General features: G+C 44.2%; 1 protein-coding gene across 1 annotated transcript in view; it reads left to right on the forward strand.

The window, feature by feature from the left end:
* Positions 1 to 200: 200 nt before the first annotated feature.
* The window catches only part of LOC138982580 (nuclear pore complex protein Nup107-like), a 41,256-nt gene continuing 18,409 nt past the window's right edge, over positions 201 to 23,047 (forward strand). Inside the window, exons 1-15 of the mRNA XM_070355904.1 lie at positions 201 to 338; positions 831 to 939; positions 2,226 to 2,318; positions 3,775 to 3,854; positions 4,801 to 4,854; positions 5,180 to 5,249; positions 6,053 to 6,209; positions 6,649 to 6,811; positions 7,420 to 7,491; positions 7,822 to 7,913; positions 8,931 to 9,009; positions 16,388 to 16,501; positions 16,699 to 16,869; positions 20,351 to 20,556; positions 21,113 to 21,161. Coding sequence (XP_070212005.1) covers positions 318 to 338; positions 831 to 939; positions 2,226 to 2,318; positions 3,775 to 3,854; positions 4,801 to 4,854; positions 5,180 to 5,249; positions 6,053 to 6,209; positions 6,649 to 6,811; positions 7,420 to 7,491; positions 7,822 to 7,913; positions 8,931 to 9,009; positions 16,388 to 16,501; positions 16,699 to 16,869; positions 20,351 to 20,556; positions 21,113 to 21,161 — 1,530 coding nt within the window. The 5' untranslated portion in view covers positions 201 to 317. The remainder of the gene's footprint in view (positions 339 to 830; positions 940 to 2,225; positions 2,319 to 3,774; positions 3,855 to 4,800; positions 4,855 to 5,179; positions 5,250 to 6,052; positions 6,210 to 6,648; positions 6,812 to 7,419; positions 7,492 to 7,821; positions 7,914 to 8,930; positions 9,010 to 16,387; positions 16,502 to 16,698; positions 16,870 to 20,350; positions 20,557 to 21,112; positions 21,162 to 23,047) is intronic.

A 23,047-nucleotide genomic window follows, 5' to 3' on the forward strand; every position in this document is an offset into this window, starting at 1 on the left:
ACATTGACCTCTACTTTCATTAGCAAGAACCTCGAAGCACACCAAGCTGTAAAAAGCTATAATTCTGGTCCCGGATTTGGTTCACAATATATAATCATGTTTTTTTAGCATGCTTCAAGAACTGCAAATAAATTAATAATTTCTGATTCAAGACGACGAAACGTCTTCCTGACAAAATAATTGTTTGGGTAAGTTTAAGGTGTTAAGTCTCTTCCACCATTCTGTAACTTCCGGTTGTCTGGCGGGCACGAAGAATCCGGCGTCTGTCAAGTTGAAAGAGCTTGCGACTGCGACAACGACAACATTGATCCTACATCATGGCAGATAGAAGACGACAGGTAGGCATTGTCTCTTTAGGCAGGTTTAATTTTGCTTCTTTTCAATACAGATCATTTGGAAAAGTAGTTGTGGGTGGTAAATCTTTGGGTCATCGGCTGTAAATGTCCAGGAAATTGCATGTAATGTATCACTTTCGTTTAACTTTCTGTTTATATCACTTTTCTGTACCATTAGGTTAATTCTGGAGCTTCAAATGTTTCAGTGTATGTGTTTATAATCATTTTTATCAAGTAATAACGCACACACGCACACGTCTATGGAAGAAAACTATAAATTATAATCCTTCACGATCGGTGAATCACACAAATCAGATAAATATATATCTTAAATTTCAAAAGCAATTGCTTGTTACCCCAGCTCATTCGGTGTTTTTATGAGACCTGATGAAGATCATTAGATCTAAGTATGTTAATGAAACATAGGCAGGCTTAATTCACACATCACAGTTTACCTTTTTTAAAATCATTGAATGATCCTTAATCTCGTTTCAGTTACGTGGAGGGCTGGATCATATGCTGGAAGGGGAGTCTCCAGTGCCAAGAGAAAAGGAAATGGCACTAACTTTCAAGCGCCGCAGCATGAACATTGATCTTCAAAAGTGTATCCTTTTCAGTTTCACTTTGTATTTGAAAAGGCCAAAAAAATAAATAGGTGTGGTTACGGTAACATAGCCAAAAAAATAGGGTAGGAAGGTAGGCAATCACTTTTTTTTTAACTTTAACTTTTTTTTCTAATGTGTACAAATTAAACCTACTTGACAGGGAAATAAGTGTGCGACTCGGGCGCTTTCCCTTTCATTGCGTTTTCTGCACTCGTTTTCTTGTGTGTGTTTTTGAGTCACTTGAGAAAAAGTGACTCTATGTAATCGGTCAGTGTTAGTCTGTTCGGCCGGCCGGCCGGCCGTAGACACCACCTTAACGTTGGACTTTTCTCGGAAACTATCAAAGCAATCCGGCTCATATTTTGTTTAGTCGTGACCTCCAATGACCTCTACACTTTAACGATGGTTTCGTTGACCTTTGACCTTTTTCAAGGTCACAGGTCAGCGTCAAAGGAAAAATTAGACATTTTATATCTTTGACAAAGTTCATCGGATGTGATTGAAACTTTGTAGGATTATTCTTTACATCAAAGTATTTACATCTGTAGCCTTTTACGAACGTTATCAGAAAAACAAGGGAGATAACTAGCCTTTTCTGTTCGGCAACACACAACTTAACGTTGGGCTTTTCTCGGAAACTATAAAAGTGACCGGGCTCAAATTTTATGTGAACGTGACTCCCAGTGACCTCTACACTTTGACGTCTGCTTTGGTGACCTTTGACCTTTTTCAAGGTCACAGGTATGTCTTGAAGGAAAAAAATTGAAATATCATATCTCTGAAACTATTCATCGGATTTGATTCAAACTTTATAGGATTATTCTTTACATCAAATTATTTACATCTGTATTGTGTTGTGAATAGAAATTTCTTCCTGTCCATCTGATGCCTCATATAATATTCAGAACTGCGAAAGTGACTCGATCGAGCGTTTGCTCTTCTTTTTTCATTTTTTTGATAAATGTAATAAAAAGTTATAGGGTCGGCCCCTAAAAATAGGGTAGGTCGGGTTACCGTAACCACACCTTTTTTTTTTTAGGCCAAATACTGGTAAAGAAATCATTAGTTGGTCAATCAATCTGGTTATGATTGCATCTGACAATGTGTTCATGTAAAAGAAAAGAACATAGTGTGTTGGACCTTAATTTGATTGGTTGCTATGACCAAATACCTTGTTTTTGTGTGTACGTTTGTGCAGAATAAGACATTGGAACTGTTAGAATGTGTGTATAATAATTAATATATATTTTCGAAAAAGTGAATGTGTTTCTTAACATGTGCTTAGCTTTGAAGCTACTGGACGAAGCTGTTTCACCAGCTCACCCAGCTCAGGCCTTGTCCCGTACACCGCGTCAAGGTCTACTCAGACACAGTGTTTGTGAGTCTGCACTTTCTATTTTGTATGCGTTTAGCACCTGTCTACTGTGTATGTCGTCTGTCATATGAGCGTTGATGCGTTGAGCTGTCGTTATGCGCCATACATGGCCCAGCTCATCCGGCTTCAGCGTGTTTTTATATCGGAGTGGTCCTTCTCCTAGACTGGTGGCTTTACGGGGCTGTCGAGTCCAGTCTACCCGGCTATTTGGCCATAGCTGGCTGGTTTATTTATCTGAGGTGACCTTCCCCAGGGCTAGAACTTAAGATGCGGCTCTTGATCGCATGATGCTCCCGTCATTGGAGACCTGGGGTATTTCTTGAGTGTAACAGTGCCACCTGTTATCCCGCCCCATCCTGTTGGAAGCACCGCCAGTTGGTCCGCGACTGCTTATTCGTCCTGGCAAGCCTGGCTTATTTCGCAGCTAACCTCCATATCTGAAGGCCATCTCACTATCCGCCACCTGTGAACGCGCCTGGTTGGGGGTGGTCGCCCCTACTGTCCCAGGTCTACTGTGTATGTACTGTATGGTTGCTCACTCAATGGTATGACTGAGGGTGTGTGTGAAGCTATCTTTTGTCATGTAAGCCCAGTTTGCTTGGTGTTTTTGTTGTTGTTTTGTCTCATTTATTTGTATGCTTTCTATGCTCGCTAAATTTTTCCTGGTTTGTTTTAGAATGAAATTGTGAAGCGAGCTGGAGCCAATTGATGCGACTCGCACTATAGAAACGTTATTTATTATTATTATTATTATTACATAATGCAATTAAACATGAACTTTTTAAATAATGGTTTACGCTATTATAATGTACTAGAATACCAATACAAAAAAATTGTAAAATACCTTGCTGTTGGATGGCAGATTATATCTGTCAAAATTATGTGTGATTCCCTAAGTCAGTGAGTGGGTTATAAATTCTTGACAGTTTCTAGTTTATAATAATACAAATCTAAATGTGCATGTTATGAGAGCCCCCCGCGGGTTAGGGGGAAGAATTTACCCGATGCTCCCCAGCATGTCGTAAGAGGCGACTAACGGATTCTGTTTCTCCTTTTACCCTTAAGTGTTTTTTGTATAGAATATAGTCAATGTTTGTAAAGATTTTAGTCAAGCGGTATGTAAGAAATGTTAAGTCCTTTGTACTGGAAACTTGCATTCTCCCAGTAAGGTAATATATTGTACTACGTTGCAAGCAGCAAGCTCCTGGAGCAATTTTTTGATTAGTGCTTTTGTGAACAAAAAACAATTAATAAGTGGCTCTATCCCATCTCCCCCCCCCCCCCCCCCCCCCCCCCCCCTTTCCCCGTCGCGATATAACCTTCGTGGTTGAAAACGATGTTAAACACCAAATAAAGAAAGAAAGATGTTATGAGAGAAAAACTTGCTGTGGAGGAGTGATTTAACTGGCATGTATTGCTATTTTTAATTAGTGTTAATGAACTTTTCTTTGCCCTACAGATACACCAAAGAAGGTGTCGTCGGCATCAAAGTTTGATATCAGTGACATCTACACACCTACCCATGGGTCAATGATTGTGGTGAGCTGTCTTCAATTTCAACATATTTTCTTTGATGATTGCATTATAAATGACGGGCACAATGGCTTGGTGGTAAGACGCCAGCCTCCAAAGCTGAAGGTCACGAGTTCGAATCCCAGCCGTACCTGGTGGGTTTAGGTGGAGATTTTTCTGATCTCCCCGGTCAACTTATGTGCAGACCTGCTAGTGCCTTATCCTCCTTCGTGTGTACACGCAAGCACAAGAACAAGTGCGCACGGAAAAGGTCCTGTAATCCATGTCGTTGTTCGGTGCGTTATAGAAACACAAAAATACCCAGCTTGCTTCCTCCGAAAGCAGCGTATGGCTGCCTGAATGGCGGGGTAAAAACGGTCATACACATAAAAATCCACTCGTCCCAAAACACGTGGGAGTTTCAGCCCGCGAACGCAGAAGAAGAAGAAGCATTATAAATGTAAGCTTAGGGCGGAGATCGACATGTTTATTTTTTTTATCAGCTGCAACGGCCCCCCCCCCCCCTCCCTACACTTTTTCACTACTGTTCACCCTCCTATCTTCTGTGTTTTAAAAATGTTGAAAGGAGCTCTTTCGTTTCAAGCAGATACTACATTGTCCAAACATGTGAACCTCTGGCAATTCATATCTTCATATTTTAGTAGCAGTGTTTAAATGTCGAAGCTGCTTTTCCCATTTTTACCCAAGAGACCGACTGTATATTGTGTTATTGTATTTGTCAGACTTGATTGTACCAAGTCCCTACACATGTTGTAATGCGCTTAGAGCCAAATATTTTTGTTTTTTGTAAGGTATGGGCGCAATATAAATACACTTTATTATTATTATTATTATCTTAATCCTGGCATAACTTTATAAATTATAGTCTGAACTAAGACTGTGTTTTTTGTTGGAAGGATTTGTGTTGCCATCTCCCTCTCAAACTAGAAAGTCTTATTTTGATGTTTTTCAGAACGTTTCAGAAACATCACACTCCCAGCAATCTGCCTTGCAGCTCCCCATGGAAGTAAGTTGCTCTACATGCCGTTTGTCTGTGGTGGGAAAGATGTACTGGCCTTGTAACTCTCTGGTAAATGTCTTCCTTCAAGTCATGTGGCTGGGGTAACAAAACGAGGAGGGGGAGAGTAAGGACAAGGCTAGTATCATGATTATAAAATTAGATGTGAAATCGCTTTGCTTTTGACTGCATTTGTCAGGAACTCTTTGGGTCATTTGGCTATTTACTGGTTTGAATGTCTAAGGGCCAACGCTTAGCCAAAACTGTGGTATGGTAAGACGTATTGAAATAATTCATGTTGAATGATGTTGATAACTGATGACGCTTGTTGCAGATGGATGCCACGCAGGACCTGACGACCACTAACGTCAACCTCCTGCTTGACGAAGACCCTGGAATGGCAGGTAGGCACACTCCACCTAAAAAAACTACAGTGGAAGATCTCCAACACTATGAGAAAATTAGGTCTTAAAAGGGGGGGGGGGGAGTCTTAAATGGGGTACAAAGGCTAGGCAAAAAAAAAAAATAGTCTGTTTACTGTATCCCGACCGACCCTATTTTTTTTGCGCGACCCTAGACTTTTTTTTTTAGCATTTGGGGGGGGGGGGGGGGGGGGGGGGGGAAAGAGAAAAAAAGTCTTTGTTTTTTGGCAAAATAACTTACAAAAATGTGGGGTTTTTTGGAGAAAAAAAATTCCCGACCTACCGACCCTATTTTGTTGGGCCTATGTTACCGTAAACAGACCTTTTTTTTTTTGGCCCTATCAACAGAAAGTTGGAGGAAAGAGGGTTTTAAATTGGGGGGTATTTAAAGGGGGGGGGGGGGGGGGGTTCCACTGTAAAAATAGAGATCTCTCACTCAAGTTTAAAAGTTAAACTGTCTGGAGCGTCCAGAAAGTGGCAGGTTGTTTGCTTCCTGAGGGTGTGGGCAATCCAACCACAGTCTGTTTTTGTTTTTTAAATATTTTTATTTTATTTCTTTATTGTTATTTTTGTGTGTGGGAAGATACACTTTCAGACGTTTGTGTTGCCTGTTGCTAGTATCATGAGTTAACACCCAACTTTCTTGGTTGTGATTAAAAACGGTTCTTCACTGCTGAAAACTGAAATTAATACTACTGTAAAATCATGCTACAGGTAGGCAGGTCTTAGCACTTGTATTAACTTGTTATCATGCATCAAATCCAACGGTACTGCTCTGGTTTCAGCATCGACAGGACTGTACGCTGACTTTGACCAGTGCTTACGTCAGAATGGAGCACCGCACCAAGTGCTGGATCTCTTGTCCTGTTTTGAAAGCTGTCTCTCAGAGCAGGTCATCATTCTCCGTAAGCTGGTCAGACGGGCCCGTTTGGAGCAGCAGAAGTTCGTAACAACACTACTTATGTGTTATTTTTGCTTTGTTGGCGATTTTATTTATTTATTTATTTATTTCTGTGGAAAAATCTACATTTAGACCTATGTGCTTTGTTGTCACACTGAATGAATCTGAAAATGTTCACTATTGTTTTCGTATGAGATGTCACTTCCACAGGGCTGTGTCTCATGTATGCCAATTTAGTATTGTGTTATTTTAGATGTTGAGTTTCATGAGCGGCACTGCGCAAAGTGTCTTTTTTTGCTCAGATTTTTTTTCCTCTTTTTTTTTTCCTAAATGTTACTTATTTATCCATTCATTAGGATTCCTTTTTTGTCAGCACATTTTTTCACTTGCCACTGAATTGTTTGACAGGTTTTGCAGTATATTTGCCTTTTTGTAGCACTTCTACAAGTGCAAGGTTTTTCACTGTGAAATGTTTGGCAGGTTTCAGAAAACGTACACTACGCTGGATCTTCTGGACAAGGAGCGCAGCACATGGCAGCTGATCTACTCTCTATTCAAAGATCGACTGGAGACGGAGGCAACACGGGGAGAGGGGTCGATGGAGGAAGAAGACATTGATATGGTCACAGACGCCAAACAGCGGGTAAGGCTGTGACAGCTACGGCCTATATCTGATAGTCAGGGATGCGGATAAGTTTCCAGATTTAAATAAAAAGCCAAAAGGCAGGTGGAAACTTTTTTTTTAAATGTTATAAATGTTACACTTCCTTACATGTAGTGGCTCCATCTTGTTTAAAAAATCACTAAAATTCTCTTTATTTTGAGAGCTTCACATGAGTAGTGTCCCTTGACCCCACATGCAATCTGGTGCTCCCCACGACCCCCTGATTTTCCCTGGATATTAGGTATGTACATTTGTATTTCATGTCTTGAGTTTGGGATGGGGGAGTGGTAGAACCAATTGGAAAAGAATAGCCTACCACAAGGAAGGCTGTTGGGATGTAAGCCTAACAAGGGCTACTACTGCTCAGCATTCAATGTGCCAAACTGTCTTAACACTTTCTCTTCAAGAGTGAAAATGAATGTCGGTGGTGTTGCTTCTGTGAGAATCTTGCAGGAATAGGTTGAAATCAAGTACTTCAGTGTGATCATTTTATTTGTACCATAAATAAACATGATTTGTGCATTTTATCCCTTTGAAAAGGTGTAGGAAAGATTTGCTTTGACTTGTGAATTGTTTGTTTGCTTCAGTTGATTGAGCTGAGTGAACAAGAGATTGTCAACAAGCTGTTTGAAAAAGATGGCAGTCTAAGGCAGTGCCAGGTGAGATTTATCGTTTAACCATGATTGTTTGTGTTAGTTATACTTTTTTCCCAATTCTTTTCATGTTACCAGCTTATGGGTTTCAGGATTAGAAGACACTTAAGCACATCAGACTGACATTTCAAACCATGAATTTTATTCTCTATTTTTCAGACAAGCAGGAGAGTAGCATAAGAAGTGGTCACTGGCTCTTGTTAACAATGCAGTGATTATGTTGACTTTTGGTAATTTTTATACATATTATTGCTGGACAAAGTAACAAGTTTAACCCAATAGCATTTTGGACACAAATTGGGTGCAAGTTCTCTGACCAAATAATGATTTTTGCAGCTGGTTGTGGACTGGCTGGAAAGCTGTGCACGAGAAGACTTGGATGCCGTCGCTGACAATGTTAAATTCTTTACAGATCAACCAGTTGTCTGGTGAGTATATTTTAGAAGTTTTCACATATGTGGATATCGACCGCAGACATGTTTCCACATATTCCACATTACTTTGGTTATTTGTTAACACATACACATCCCAAAGAATAACATTGATATTTCTCTGTTGCTGTTTTCCATTAAAAGATTTAGTCATCAAATTTAAGTCAGCGTTTTCTTTAGTGGCACAAAGCTGAGATGGGACCAAGTAGTGTGGGTTATAGTGCCCATATGCCACTGTGGGTTTCTAGTATTGTAGATATATACACATCTGATATCCTTGGTACAACAAGAAGATATTAAAGGATCAGGATTTGGAATAACTGTCAACCTAATTTAATACAGACCATTTGCTTGGTGCTTATGACTGTCATTTCTTTAAAAATAAAAACACAAGTAAGGTAAGTTGTTGGAACGTTTGTTATTGACAAAACAATAATTATGTTACAACCACAAATATATCGACCTAACGGTCTTTTAAGTGCACAGACAAACAATTAGTAACAAGAACTTAGCTTGATGGAATTTTCGGCCGCTAGCTGGTAAACCACAAGCGAATAAATGTCATTTCTTTATTTTTGATCACTGTGAGGGACTTTGTGCTGTAGACCAACAGGTAGACCAACAGGAATGCAGGCTATTGTTTTCAGCTGAAATTGCAGTTTCATCTCCCTTTAGTATGGCACTTGAGATTTTGTGAAAATGTACAAAGTTAATTTATGACAGGGGAGTGCATGTGGCTGACTACATCTAAACACACACTCGCACCTGGGTAGAATGACTTGTTGCTGCTAGCTTTCCAATCCGACCCAAATTTCCTAGCAATGGGACAAACAAATATGAAATGAAATAGGGATTGATGCTTATGTCCTCTGTTTCCATTTCTTTGATAACTGTTCGGTTGTTGTGTGTAGACCCCATGCCTTTGCAGGCTAATGGTTGAGGTCAGACTCACAGTTTTTGGAGAGACACGTTAAAGGTTTTATTTAAATTATTATCTTTGCTGACATTTTGCAGGGAGAACACATTGCATCAACTACAGAGTCGAAAGAAGGGCACCTCAATCAACACAGAGCGTCCCCTTGTTGACCAGCTGGTGAGTGGGTTGCAGGGTTTATCCTGGGAGAAATGGGCAATGGGACATTTGTCCCCCTCAACCAAAATCCGATGGGACATAGTCGAAGGCAAGAAGCGCCTTAGAGGCCTGTATGCGTTTTGTCCAAAGATGCAAACTGGTGCAATATGGTGCCATCTGAGAATTAACCGTTATATCATGTTATCTGTGTGTGTGTGTGTTTGTGTGTAATCCGATGTAAAGTGTACATTTGGTGGTGCAGTGGTACGTAATCTCAATGCACCCTTTGACGCACTGAAGGAAATTGTGATGGGACATTTTCAGATTTAATGCGCCAATGGCGCAGGGCGCACTCGTAAATGAAACCCTGAGGTTGTTGGTTTAACTGACTTGTGATAGATACTCTCGTTTTGGTCTTTAAAGATACCTGCCCCTCCTGCATATTATGATATACAATCATGTTTATATATATATGGGGAGATTTATATAGCGCTTGACGTTCTCTAAGCGCTTTACATATTAATTTCTGCCGTGTGAGATGGAATTTTTTACACAATATATCACGCATTCACATCGGCCAGTAAATCTCAAGCCATTACGGCGAATATTTACTTTTCACGGCCTATTATTCTAAGTCACACGGGTATTTGGTGGACATTTTTTATCTATGCCTATACAATTTTGCCAGGAAAGACCCTTTTGTCAATCGTGGGATCTTTAACGTGCACCCCGCCACAGATCTATCCAGACTCTTTGCATCAAATAAAAGCATACTTTTTCTTCCACACATACCAACAGTCAACAGCCTGGTGGGCGGGGATGTAGCTCAGTCGGTAGCGCGATGGATTTGTACCCAGTTGGCCGCTGTCAGCGTGAGTTCGTCCCCACGTTCGGCGAAAGATTTATTTCTCAGAGTCAACTTTGTGTGCAGACTCTCTTCGGTGTCCGAACATCCCCGTGTGTACACGCAAGCACAAGACCAAGTGCGCACGAAAAAGATCCTGTAATCCATGTCAGAGTTCGGTGGGTTAAAGAAACACGAAAATACCCAGCATGCTTCCTCCGAAAACGGCGTATGGCTGCCTAAATGGCGGGGGGAAAAAACGGTCATACACGTAAAAATTCCACTCGTGCAAAAAACACGAGTGTACATGGGAGTTTCAGCCCACGAACGCAGAAGAAGAAGTACAACATTAATTCAACTAAATTACCACTTTCCACAGAAAGCAATCACTCTGTTGATTCAATCACATATTCTTACCTCAACTCACATAAATGGCATTAACTTCAGTTCATTGCTAAGATATTGAAGTAGTACTCGACCCTGGTAAGGGGGGAAGTAACTCCCTAAGAAAAACAATCCGTAGTCAAGGACGGGAGTCACCTCCCCTACCGGTAACCCGCACATGCGCGGTCCTGCTACCGGCCGTCATTCCACCCACTTCAACACTACTGCACAGACGTGTTGTTGTACTCCGGCATATTTTTTGCCTTGGCCTTTCGTGGAAGGCCATTTGACCCTGGTCTTTGCGTTGCTATCTTTAGGTAAGATCGTTTCACTATCTCTTCGCTGCGTTCGTTCGAGTATTTTCGTTCGTTTGAGTATTTTCGCTGTTGTAATTCATCTCCACGTGCGCGTGTTCGATATTGCAAATGGCGGACAAAAACTCAAAAAGCAAGGGCAAACTTGTTTCCCTACTCTCTTCACCGGGAAAAGAGAAGGATAAAGACAAGTCTAAGTCTAAATCAAAGACGCGTGCCTCTGTGTCTTCTTCACAGCCTACTTCTTTAATTCTGGTTACTGACCCGGTGACTAAGAAGACAGAACGGGTGTCGCTCGACTCTACGTCACCGTCACCGGTTTTCCCTACGCGGGAACGTTCTTCTCCTCCTCTCTCGCGCTCGCAGACGCCACGGTCTAGCGAGTCCGTGTCGCGGGAAGAAATTCTGGCTATGTTTGCCACTCTGAAACATGACCTAGTTGCCTTACATTCGGCTGAAAGGCCTGTCGCTCCCCTCCCGCCTGGCGTGGGGGGGGTGGCTTCTCTTTCTCGGCTGCGGCCGTCCGCGACGATCACGTCGGCTGATCTCGGGCCGGATTTTTCTGGTTTGGTTGCGGATTCCCCTGCCTTTTCAGGGGGGTTCGCGGCCTTAGCGCCGCCCGGTTCCAGCGCTTCGGCGTTGGGCGGCGTTTGTGGGAGTCCCCATCTTTTTGGGGGCTCACACTTGCCTGCGGGCCCGGGTTACGCTCTTGCGTCGCCGGGTTCGCAGACGGCTCCTCCCCGGCAGTACACCGTCCATCACGTGGCGGGTGCGCTAGGGAGCGGCGTAGCGCGCCAGCCTGCCCCCCTGGGATCAGTTTCGGCTGTCCCGGCCTCTGGGGGGCAGGCAGCAGCGTCTTGTTTGCCCAGTTCTGGCCTACAAGATTCTGTCGGCGGTCATCGACCTGTAGCTCTTGGTTCGGCTGCCGCCGTTCCTGGTTGGAGTTCGCAGGGGGTAGGCTCCTCTGGTTGCCCCTCGGGGCTTCCGGTCGGGCCTGCCCGCGGATTGTCGTCCTCGACTTCCGGTTGTGCTGTGGCAGGCACTTCCGGTGGAGGACAGCGGGCTAGTGGTTCCGGTGGCAGTGTCCCTGCTATCCCGTCCCTGGTTACGCATCGACTTCCGGCCCCGACTTCCGGTTCCGCCGCGGCGGTTCCGGTTGTCGGCGGTGCTGTTGGTGGACATTTTGCGGCGCTTCCGTCTATTGTTCAACCGACTCTAGCCACTTCCGCTTCCGTGGACGGGTGGGTTTCCGGTTTACCGGACCCTCCTTCTGATGGAGATCAGGAAGGTTTTGGAGAGGAACAGGAAGGGGATGAGGATCGTTCCGAATCCGTTACCCCCTTACGGATTCCCAATAAGCTGGGCCCTACTCTGGAGTTGGCTGCGGAGATAACCTCACGGTACTTCCCTGAGGGTGTCTCCGCCGACTCTACTGTTGTCGCACCCCCTCCTTCTGCTTTGGCAGACTTTGCGGGCGCGGGGGACACGAGGGCGAAGTTCCGTTTCACGGAATCTCCTTCCGTCCCGTTTGTGATGGCTCAGGTGTTGGCGGACGCTAACACACCCTACCCTCTTTTGGCTGCTCATGGGGAAGCCCCCCCTTCTGCCCAGCCTTGGTTAACCTCGGCTCAGGCGGGCGGCGGCCTCCCAGCCAACTCAAGAAGATCGCGGCTGCCTAGCAGGCCACATTCTCTTCTCTCCTCTTTTTCGCTGCCCACAGCTCCACTTCCGGTGACTCCGGAACTGGCTCGCTTGCGGCAGGATGGTTATAGCCGAGATAGGACTTCCGTTTGTACGGAACAGAGTCTACTCGGGCTGGAGGAAAGCGGGCGTTCTTCCCTTGAACTGACCTCTTTAGCGGAAACGCTCATCCGGTCTCTCACGAGAGCCATCGCTTCGTCCATCGAGCCTTTTAGGTTTCGTGACGATGCTATTGAGGCTGATGCTGCCATGCTCCTGGCGGCGCTTGCGAAGGTCACTGACAGTCAGATGACGCTTGCTGCTCGGCTCTACTCTCAGGTGGTGTTCTGGAGGCGCGAGGCTTTTCTTAACGGCTCTCGCCTAACGGATAAGGCCACCATAGACTCTTTGAGAGTCTCTCCCTTTTCAGAGGGTGCGTTGCTGGGGTCACGCTCTTTGGATGCCCTTCGGCAGCAAACTGAGGAAACTCGTGACCAACATGTGGTGCAACTGACGGAACTCGCTCTTAAGCAGCACAGCAACAAACCACGGAGTTCTGCGTCAGCGCCAGACAGCTCTTCTGGGCAGCAGTCGTCTCGCGCAGGTAGGGGTGGGTCACGGTCCCGTCCTTACCAGCGTAAACCTTCCTTCGGGAAGCGGGGGTCGGGGCGCAAGCCCAACCCCCAATGAGCCACCCCCGATCCAGTCACCCCCCCCAGCCTCTACCCTTTTGGTAGCAGGCGGCCTCTTCCGGGTCCTGCCAGCTTGGCTGTCTCGGACAAGCAGCCTATGGGGCATGGGGGTGATTCGATCGGGGTTCCGCCTTCCTTGGCAGGAAGGCAAAGCCCCTTCGTCCAGGGCGCCGGCCAACTTCCGGTTTCCGGTCAGCCCAGACGCTCAGGAGACTTTACAGGCGGAAATCCTTCTCTTTCTGCGGAAGCAGGCTATAGAGGAGTTTCTCGGCCACCCCTTCTTGGGACTTTACGGCAGAATTTTGGTTGTCCCCGGGGTGTTGCACCAAGGCATGGTGTTCGATTAACGGGAGTGGGCAGTCCGTCCCACTCAACGTCGTTTATACAAACTGCAGGCGCGCCCTTTTCAGGCGGCGCTCAGTTCAGTCTGGAATCTGACGTCACACGGCTGGGACGTCTCAGTTCCGTTTCGAGGTCTGGTTGCAGCAGACCACGCCTCAGTGGATGAACACTCCTTGGCTTCTGGTTCATCACTTTCTCTCCGCTTTCCAGGGCACCCATTTGTTGTTTCTTTACGACAACACGGCGGTCTCTGCTTATTCCAACAAACAGGGCGGGTCCCGATCTCGGCTGTGGTCCAGCCGAGCATGCGAGACGCTTTGTTAGATCCTGATCTCGGCTCGCTATCTGCCTGGCTGCCTGAACGTCCTTGCCGACGTCATCAGCCGTTCCTTCCAGATCCTCCACACGGAGTGGACCATCACCCATCAGGCGCTCCTCCTTCTTTGGGCGCAGGTAGAGCGTCCGATGGTCGTCCTTTTCGCCACGAGATTTTCACGTCGCCTCCCGATCGTTGTGTCTGTTTCCGGGCCCGGAAGCTTGGCAGATCGACGCGATGACGATCAGCTGGGCAGGGCTAGAGGCTTACGCCTTCCCTCCCACTCCACTCATCGGAAGGGTTCAGCCTAAGCCGACTTGGAGCGGCTTCATCTCCTTCTCGTGGCACCGCGCTGGCCCAGTCAGCATTAGTTCCCGGACCCCATGCGGCTCACCAGCGGCCCGCCAATCCCGCTCGGCCGCCGGCGAGGGGAGCTTTTCCAGCCCAGAACGGGGACTCTGCACATCGCCCCGAGGGCCTGGATCCTCACGCCTGGAGAGGGTTCGGAGATCACTGGGGTGCTCAGGCGCCTCCGTTTTCGCTTTTGGACTTAGGCCAGAAGGCTCACAGGCCACCTCCTCTGTCTACTAGTCACACTGGCTGGCTTGGACTCGATGGTTTGCGGCTAACAATGTTGTCCCGGTCGCCCTGCGATCAATGCAGGTCGCAAACCATCTGGCATGGCTCTCCGCTCGGGGACGCGCCGCGTCCGCTTTGCGCGCTCGCCGCTCAGCCATCTCTGTTACTTTTAAGCAACTTGGACGCTCCATCTCCCTCGGGGGAGTTATCGCGAGTGTGCTAAAGGGCGCGGCCCTCAGTTCTGCAACGGAGAGAACTTCTGTCCCGGCTTGGGACGTTCTTCTAGTACTCGAACTTCTCCGTTCTAGTGCTTTTGAACCTTTACAAGACGCTAGTCTCTCTGACCTTACGCGCAAAACTCTCATGCTCATACTGCTCGCTTCCGCGCGGAGGGGCAGTGAGATCCACGGCCTCTCAGGCCTAGACCGGGATATCACTTTCGGAAGAGACGGCTCGGTTTCACTGCGTGTCCGTCCCGATTTTCTCGCCAAGAATCAAAAACCTGGTCCACTTTCACCGATCATTTCCATTCGGCCTCTCCGGGACATTTTTAGCCCCCGGCGATCCGGATTTTTCTAACTGCCCGGTACGCGCGCTTAAGGCTTACTTGTCGCGCACCGCTCCGTTTCGAGCATCAGCTCCGAAGTTGTTTATTTCGATCATTTCAGCCCGAAATAAAGATTTTGCAAAAACCACGCTTTCCAGATGGTCTTCCACACTTATAAGGCATGCTTATCAGTGGTGGCAGACACAAAAAGGGGGGGGGGGGGCAGTCAGTCCTTCCTCCTCGATCACCTCGTACGCACGAGGCTTGAGCGTGGGCAACTTCCTTAGCTGTCCTCAAGTCTGGAAGGATGTCAGACGTCCTCAAAGCTGCATACTGGACGACTCATGATGTCTTCCTCAGCTACTACCTCCGGGGCATTGCCAGCACTCATCCGGACGGTACCAACTGCCTCCCAGCTATGGTTGCCGCAGGCCAGATACTTCCAAGAGATTAATGTGAGTATCCCACCGCCTTTATGTGCAATCTGCCATTTATGTGAGTTGAGGTAAGAATATGTGATTGAATCGAAAATTTCAAAACTAAATTTTCATTTAATTAATATACTTACTCAACTCACATCGTTTATACCCTCCCATCCATCCCCGCTAACATTATATGTGTTACAGGTGTGTGTTTCCGTGGGGGAATGACGGCCGGTAGCAGGACCGCGCATGTGCGGGTTACCGGTAGGGGAGGTGACTCCCGTCCTTGACTACGGATTGTTTTTCTTAGGGAGTTACTTCCCCCCTTACCAGGGTCGAGTACTACTTCAATATCTTAGCAATGAACTGAAGTTAATGCCATTTATGTGAGTTGAGTAAGTATATTAATTAAATGAAAATTTAGTTTTGAAATTTTCGATTTTTGGGCATGTGTTGAAGTTGAAGGATGCTGTTATCCTGTGTTGAAGGATGCTGTTATCCTGTGTTGAAGGATGCTGTTATCCTGTGTTGAAGGATGCTGTTATCCTGTGTTGAAGGATGCTGTTATCCTGTGTTGAAGGATGCTGTTATCCTGTGTTGAAGGATGCTGCAGCTGTTATCCTGTGTTGAAGGATGCTGTTATCCTGTGTTGAAGGATGCTGTTATCCTGTGTTGAAGGATGCTGTTATCCTGTGTTGAAGGATGCTGTTATCCTGTGTTGAAGGATGCTGTTATCCTGTGTTGAAGGATGCTGTTATCCTGTGTTGAAGGATGCTGTTATCCTGTGTTGAAGGATGCTGTTATCCTGTGTTGAAGGATGCTGTTATCCTGTGTTGAAGGATGCTGTTATCCTGTGTAAAAATGTGGATAGATCTGTGGTGATGAACATAATAGCTTACACAAGAGGGAATGTACTTTAACAATATCCTTTGAGTGTAAATTTTATTTTTTTCAGAACCATAAGCAAAGGAAGTAATGATATTATGAATAGAAATGTTCTATCGTGTTTATTATGAATCGATTGTGCCAGTCTCGCTGAAGAGTATAGAACCCCTATTGACCTCCAAAAGTCTTAGAAAATTGGGTATTAAAATGGACAGACATTATAAACTGAATATTTAGTCATCTATGATCTGAAAAGGGGGAAAAACTGCAGTTTATCTGATTTTGGATGGTTAAAGCATTTTGCTTCAAGTGCTAGATTTAGAATTTCAGTGTGGTTCTGGTTCCAGCAGTGAAGGAAAACAGGGAGTTATTTGTAAAAAAAATCCTGTTTCAGGACCCAGATGCCCCAGTGCGACAAAGACGTTACCTGGACGACCTTGACAAGGAAGACGAGCAACGTCTGCTGCAGCACCTTTTCATGTGTATTCGCGCTGGGCAGTTGGAAAAGGTCAGTGGTGCTTGGCAGAATGTGTATATGGATTTTCTCTATTCTGTTTTTTTTAAATTTTAAATGTGGCATTCTTTTGAGAGAGGGAAAGAGAGTGTGTGTGTCTATGAGATTGTTGTCTTTATTTTTATGGATCTAAGCTTTTTAATTAATTTGTATGTGTTGTTTTTTTAACACTGTTTTAACTTGTTACACAGGCCCAAGAACTATGCCAGAGCTGTGGTCAGGCATGGAGGGCGGCAACACTGGAAGGCTGGAGGCTGTTTCACGACGCCAACCGGCAACGTCTGCAGGCAACACTGGCTCCCATCACCGGCAACCCTCAACGTGATGTGTGGAAGTGTGTCTGCTGGAGGATGGCAGCTGAGGTGAGCTAATGATTTAGGTCTGAGGTGTATGTGTGTGTGTGTGTGTGTGTGTGTGTGTGTGTGTGTGTGTGTGTGTGTGTGTGTAATCAAAACCAGTCGGACTAATGATTATTTTTCTGTCTGGTATTTGCATATCAGAACCAGTATAATGCTGGAAATTTTCTGATAACACAAACACGACATAGAGCAGCCCCTTTCTTAAGGTAGATGAATCAGGAATATGGTCATACTTACAGGTTATCTGTGTATTGTTTATGAGCAGAAAGTGAATATTGTGTCTATAATTGGAAAAACAAAAATAGCAACAGGAAAAACTGTGATGTGAAAGTATATGGCAATATATAGCATGACTTCCCTTCTTTGTCTCTGTTATTCTAGTGAGAAAATATCCAGCGATATTTCTCCGTAGGCCTTTAAGTTCGGCCATGACCTAGGCAAAATAACTTGCGCAGCCGCAGAAACAAGAAAAAGGAAATCTTTTATGAAATGATTGGGAGCCACGCAAATTTGACCTCTTGATTCCGACCATGAACCCGCTGTTGATAATCTGGAAGGTCGTACCAGAAATGCAGATCTATCTCTGGCCGATTCATAGATTCAACCTACAAACTGCGACCTCATCTGTGATCAGATGGCCAAGCAATGCGTGAAATCTTTTATTCTAAAGCCTTATGGCTCGTTTCGACAAGCATTAAACGGATGAAATTAACCACATGCAGTTTATTTCTTCAGAAAATTGCAAACGCATCAATACCGCCTCCGGTTGGGTTCGGTGTTTTTTACAGAAATGTCTTCCACACGATAGATTCGCTGATTTGTCTTACGAAGCCGTCATCAACGAACGAACACAAAAATTGCAGAAGCAAACTCTGTACCTACACGACCAAGACACAAGACTGATTATTTCACAGCTGCAATGCGAACAGAGAACAAAGATGTTTCACTTTTGGGTACTCACGTCAAGTCTTCACCGACAAGCTAGGAACAGACAGAAAAGTCTGAACAAAAGTAAATGACGTCAAAGTCTCTTTCGTTTTGCGTGTAACTTTGTCATGACGTCTTTTTGTGACAGTATGCGCGACAATTTTTTCGCTTCCGGTGTCATTTTAGACTGAAAAGCAACTCAAAAGAAGTAGCAGAGCCTGTGTCTTGAAACAGCCGAAACACTCTTTTGGGTTGCCGTTTCAATGCTAACCAAAAATTTAAAGAAAAAAACCAATGTTCAGTTGCAAAATGACAGCGGATTGAGCATTTATTTCGGTTGATGAAGGTACGATTGAAGTTTCTATTCACTCCGTCAGCCAACAAGACTAGATTTGTAGCAGACGACAAACAAAGTATGCGTTTTTCCTGTCTTGTGATGACGATTATGTCGTTATAAATTATCTGTACGTTGTGAAGACATTTCAAAACAACATTTAGCTTTGATGCGTCACGGGATATATACGTTTTCATCCATGGAATTGGTATTTTTGTCTCGGCAGTGTGAATGAATTCATGATGTCTTTTCCGGACTGACTGGACAAAACTGCAGACCTGTTTACCCTCCCGGATTGTCCGGAATTATTACGGATTTGGGGTCTAAATTCCGGTATTACGGAAATCTACCGAAAATTCCGGAAATTGCGGTCGAGAGAACCTTTTTCCTGCGTGAAAATTCGAAGTCGAAATTGTGGTAGTCACCAGGACTGTGATTTCAAGACTGACCGAAACAGCCTTTTCTGCGCATGTGCACAGCAAGTTATTTGTCGGATTCCGCGGTTTTGAGATCGACATTGGTCCGATCTCTGTGGGGACGAAATGCCAACCAAAAAAGCGAAAGTTGTACAGAAATATCGGCAAAACTATTAAGTCAAGTGGCGGTGTCTGGTGAAGTTTAAGAAGAGCGAACCACATTCATTTTGGTGATCGACTTGAGATCAGTGCAACAACAAAGCTAGAGTCACGTCGCGGCACGTGTCCCGAGGTTAGACGCAGCATTAGTTTTAACAAAATGCAGTACACAAATGAACATGGAAACAAACAAAAACACGAAATTATGTTTGGCAAAACATAAGCCTGCTTCGCATCGAGTTTATTTGACCTAGGTCTCTACTTCCACAGAATCAGTCTCCCAGACCTGCGAACCGATCTCTCACTACGGTCAGTCACACCAGAGACATAGATGTAGGTCTATGGTGGCGCTCATCAGTGACTTGTGCTGTTGCCGAAATTCAAGTCTTTCTGAGTCTAAAACTGATCTCCATTAATATTTCTCCAATATAGCAAAGATCACAGTTCTTTGAATCGAAAAACGTACAACAAAATGTTTAAATGAAATAAACGAATCGGTCCTCTATAATTAAAGGTAGCTTCTGGAGAGATCGAGTTATTATGACTGGTTTTAATGCAGGATGTCTGATGTGACAGAATGTAAGGTGGTTTTGTTCACATGCATCTTGACTGTAAATAGTCTAAGGGCGGAGTAGGGGGGTGGGGGGGGAATGTTACAGGGGTTCCGGACCCCCCCCCCCCCCCCCCCCCCCCTTGCTGTCAAAAAAGCAACAAAAAACACAAAAATTCAGTCTGTGGAAAAAACAAACAAAAACATTTTCTGTGTGTGAAATTTTTGTTGTTGTCCGGAGCAGATATCAATGAAGATAAATAGCCATTATTTAATACTAACTTTAAAAGAAATAACGAGTGGCTGCTGACACCAGTTTATCATGTTTAAAATCAAGGATAAGCCACAAATTGTTAATAAAATAGCTAAAATTCGTCAGCCAGACCCCCCAACCCCCGGACCCCAGGTTGTACCCCCCCCCCCCCCCCCCCACTCTAGCCCTCTTGCTCCGCCCCTGAATACTGTTGTTTTTTTTTTTAGATAAAGTAAACTTGTCTTTGTTAACTTGCATATATATCAGGTGTCTTGTGTTGTGTGTTTGTGGTGTGTGTGATCGAGCTTCTGTGTGTGTAGTACAATACTGTTAAACATGGTTATCAATTTTGTACTTGTTTTGCATGGTAGCGCGCGAATTAACGTTTCGTTTAATCGTTTTCGAGCTGGTTTATGGTTGATAAAAAAGATTACTCAAAGATGCCTCAAATTACGGAAAAGTACCAGTTGCATTCCTGATTTTCATTTGGGGGGGTAAACAGGTCTGAAACTGGCCTTGCCAAGACTGAAACAAAATATAGTTCTACAACTTCTAGGCTTGCGTTGATTATTCTGCCCATAGTGAATTTCCAATGCTTTGTTTCCACATCCAATGACAAATTCTCCTTACTTTGGTCATGCCATATATACTTTACAGCTCAGTTTCATCCATGGTATAGCGTTATATTTTGTCTCGACCGGGTGAAAGAATATAATGACGTCACTCTCGGCAGAGTCTCGAGTGACCCAGTCTCGACAAAATATCACGCGATACCATGGATGGACGGAGCTGTAACTTATACATTCTGAATGAACATTACTGATGAATTTGTCATACACTTGCAGGGAAAGTATGACCCTTTTGAGACAGCCATCTATGCAGTGTTGAGCGGCAACCTGAAGAGCGTGTTGCCGGTGTGTCACTCCTGGTATGACTGTCTGTGGGCGTACTTCCGCACCCTGGTGGACGTCAAGGTGGAGCAGGAGGTCAGACTGCGTAGCATCACCTTCCGCAAACCTGTTGACCTTCCACCACAGTACTGGGATAGACTGTAAGTTCTTCTTCAAGTTTGGACGCTTCAGAAGTGATAGTGAAAAACAGATTGGGTATTACAAGATTTGGACACGTTGGCTCCAGGGACAGGAAGCAAGTAGGATATTCGTCTGTCTGCCTGTCTGTCTGTCTGTCTGTCTGTCTGTGGAAAATATTACCATCAGGAATTCCTGAATTAAGAAAAGAGTTCCTGATGGTTTTCCTGATTTTTAAACGACACATGATGTCAAGTCATGCATAAAACCCTTCTAAAGGCCAGGATCTCTTAGCATGTGCTGATTTTCCTGATTTTCAACATTCCCAAGTTTCATCCCTGTTAGTGTTTGTATGTTATCTCTACCAGTTCTCACATTTCAAAAACAAAACAAAAAGAATGATGTTTGGAATGAAAAAGACTAATTTCTGAATCAGATGGATGTGACATTTGAGCAAAATAGAAAGTACATATACATCGACACTATGCTTTTGTTGAATGCAGGGCTCGTAAAATGCACTGTTGCGGCTTACTGCACTAAAATGTTCACCGTTTCAGTCCTTGTGATGGTGTATTTCAGGATGGAAACAACACAGGTTTTTGAGGAACTGGAGGCCAGCACAGATCAGGTAGACATTCCTTGTTTTAAACCATGTTACAAATTGCTCTGTGTTGAAAAGTTAAATTCATTTGTAATCTATTCATTTATCTTTTTGTACTGGTGTACCGTCATCTCTAAGTCTTTGGTGGAGAAGTTTCTTCTGTGAGCATGTTACTAGTTCATGAAGTAAGGCAGGGCGTTGGTAAATTTTATGTCCATTCTTTGGGGTTTCGTGAATATTTTGGGGGATTAAAATTTAATACTTTGGTTATAACTTCTTGTGTCTGACATGTTCTGCCAGTAGTTTGTGAAATGTCCTGTGTTCTGCCAGTAGTTTGTTAAATGTCCTGTGTTCTGCCAGTAGTTTGTTAAATGTCCTTTGTTCTTCCAGTAGTTTGTGAAACGTCTTTTGTTCTGCCAGTAGTTTGTTAAATGTCTTGTGTTCTGCTAGTAGTTGGTGAAACGTCTTGTGTTCTGCCAGTAGTTTGTGAAATGTCCTGTGTTCTGCCAGTAGTTGGTGAAACGTCTTGTGTTCTGCCAGTACTTTGTTAAATGTCATGTGTTCTGCCAGTGCCAGTAGTTTGTTAAATGTCCTGTGTTCTTCCAGAACTTTGTGAAATGTCCTGTGTTCTGCCAGTAGTTTGTTTATTGTCCTGTGTTCTGCCAGTAGTTTGTTAAATGTTCTGTGTTCTGCCAGTAGTTTGTGAAATGTCTTTTGTTAAGTTTGTTAAATGTTCTGTGTTCTTCCAGTAGTTTGTTAAATGTCCTGTGTTCTTCCAGTAGTTTGTGAAATGTCCTGTGTTCTGCCAGTAGTTTGTTAAATGTCCTGTGTTCTGCCAGTAGTTTGTGAAATGTCTTGTGTTCTGCCAGTAGTTTGTTAAATGTCCTGTAAATGTCATGTGTTCTGCCAGTGCCAGAAGTTTGTGAAATGTCTTGTGTTCTGCCAGTAGTTTGTGAAATGTCCTGTGTTCTGCCAGTAGTTTGTTAAATGTCCTGTGTTCTTCCAGTAGTTTGTGAAATGTCCTGTGTTCTGCCAGTAGTTTGTGAAATGTCCTGTGTTCTGCCAATAGTTTGTTAAATGTCCTGTGTTCTTCCAGTAGTTTGTGAAATTTCCTGTGTTCTGCTAGTTGTTTGTGAAATGTCCTGTGTTCTGCCAGTAGTTTGTTTATTGTCCTGTGTTCTGCCAGTAGTTTGTTAAATGTTCTGTGTTCTGCCAGTAGTTTGTTAAATGTCCTGTGTTCTTCCAGTAGTTTGTGAAATGTCTTGTGTTCTGCCAGTAGTTTGTGAAATGTCCTGTGTTCTGCCAGTAGTTTGTTAAATGTCCTGTGTTCTGCCAGTAGTTTGTTAAATGTCCTTTGTTCTTCCAGTAGTTTGTGAAATGTCCTGTGTTCTGCCAGTAGTTTGTTAAATGCTCATTTATTATTATTATTATTATTGAATGTCCTGTGTTCTGCCAGTAGTTTGTTAAATGTCTTGTGTTCTGCTAGTAGTTTGTGAAATGTCTTGTGTTCTGCTAGTTGTTTGTTAAATGTCTTGTGTTCTGCCAGTAGTTTGTGAAATGTTCTGTGTTCTGCCAGTAGTTTGTGAAATGTCCTGTGTTCTGCCAGTAGTTTGTGAAATGTCTTGTGTTCTGCCATTAGTTTGTGAAATATCCTGTGTTCTGCCAGTAGTGTGTTAAATGTCCTGTGTTCTGCCAGTAGTGTGTTAAATGTCCTGTGTTCTTCCAGTAGTTTGTGAAATGTCCTGTGTTCTGCTAGTTGTTTGTGAAATGTTCTGTGTTCTGCCAGTAGTTTGTGAAACGTCTTTTGTTCTGCCAGTAGTTTGTTAAATGTCTTGTGTTCTGCTAGTAGTTTGTGAAATGTCTTGTGTTCTGCTAGTTGTTTGTGAAACGTCCTGTGTTCTGCTAGTTGTTTG

The sequence above is a fragment of the Littorina saxatilis genome, linkage group LG12 (assembly GCF_037325665.1).
Source record: "Littorina saxatilis isolate snail1 linkage group LG12, US_GU_Lsax_2.0, whole genome shotgun sequence".
NCBI lineage: Eukaryota > Metazoa > Mollusca > Gastropoda > Littorinimorpha > Littorinidae > Littorina > Littorina saxatilis.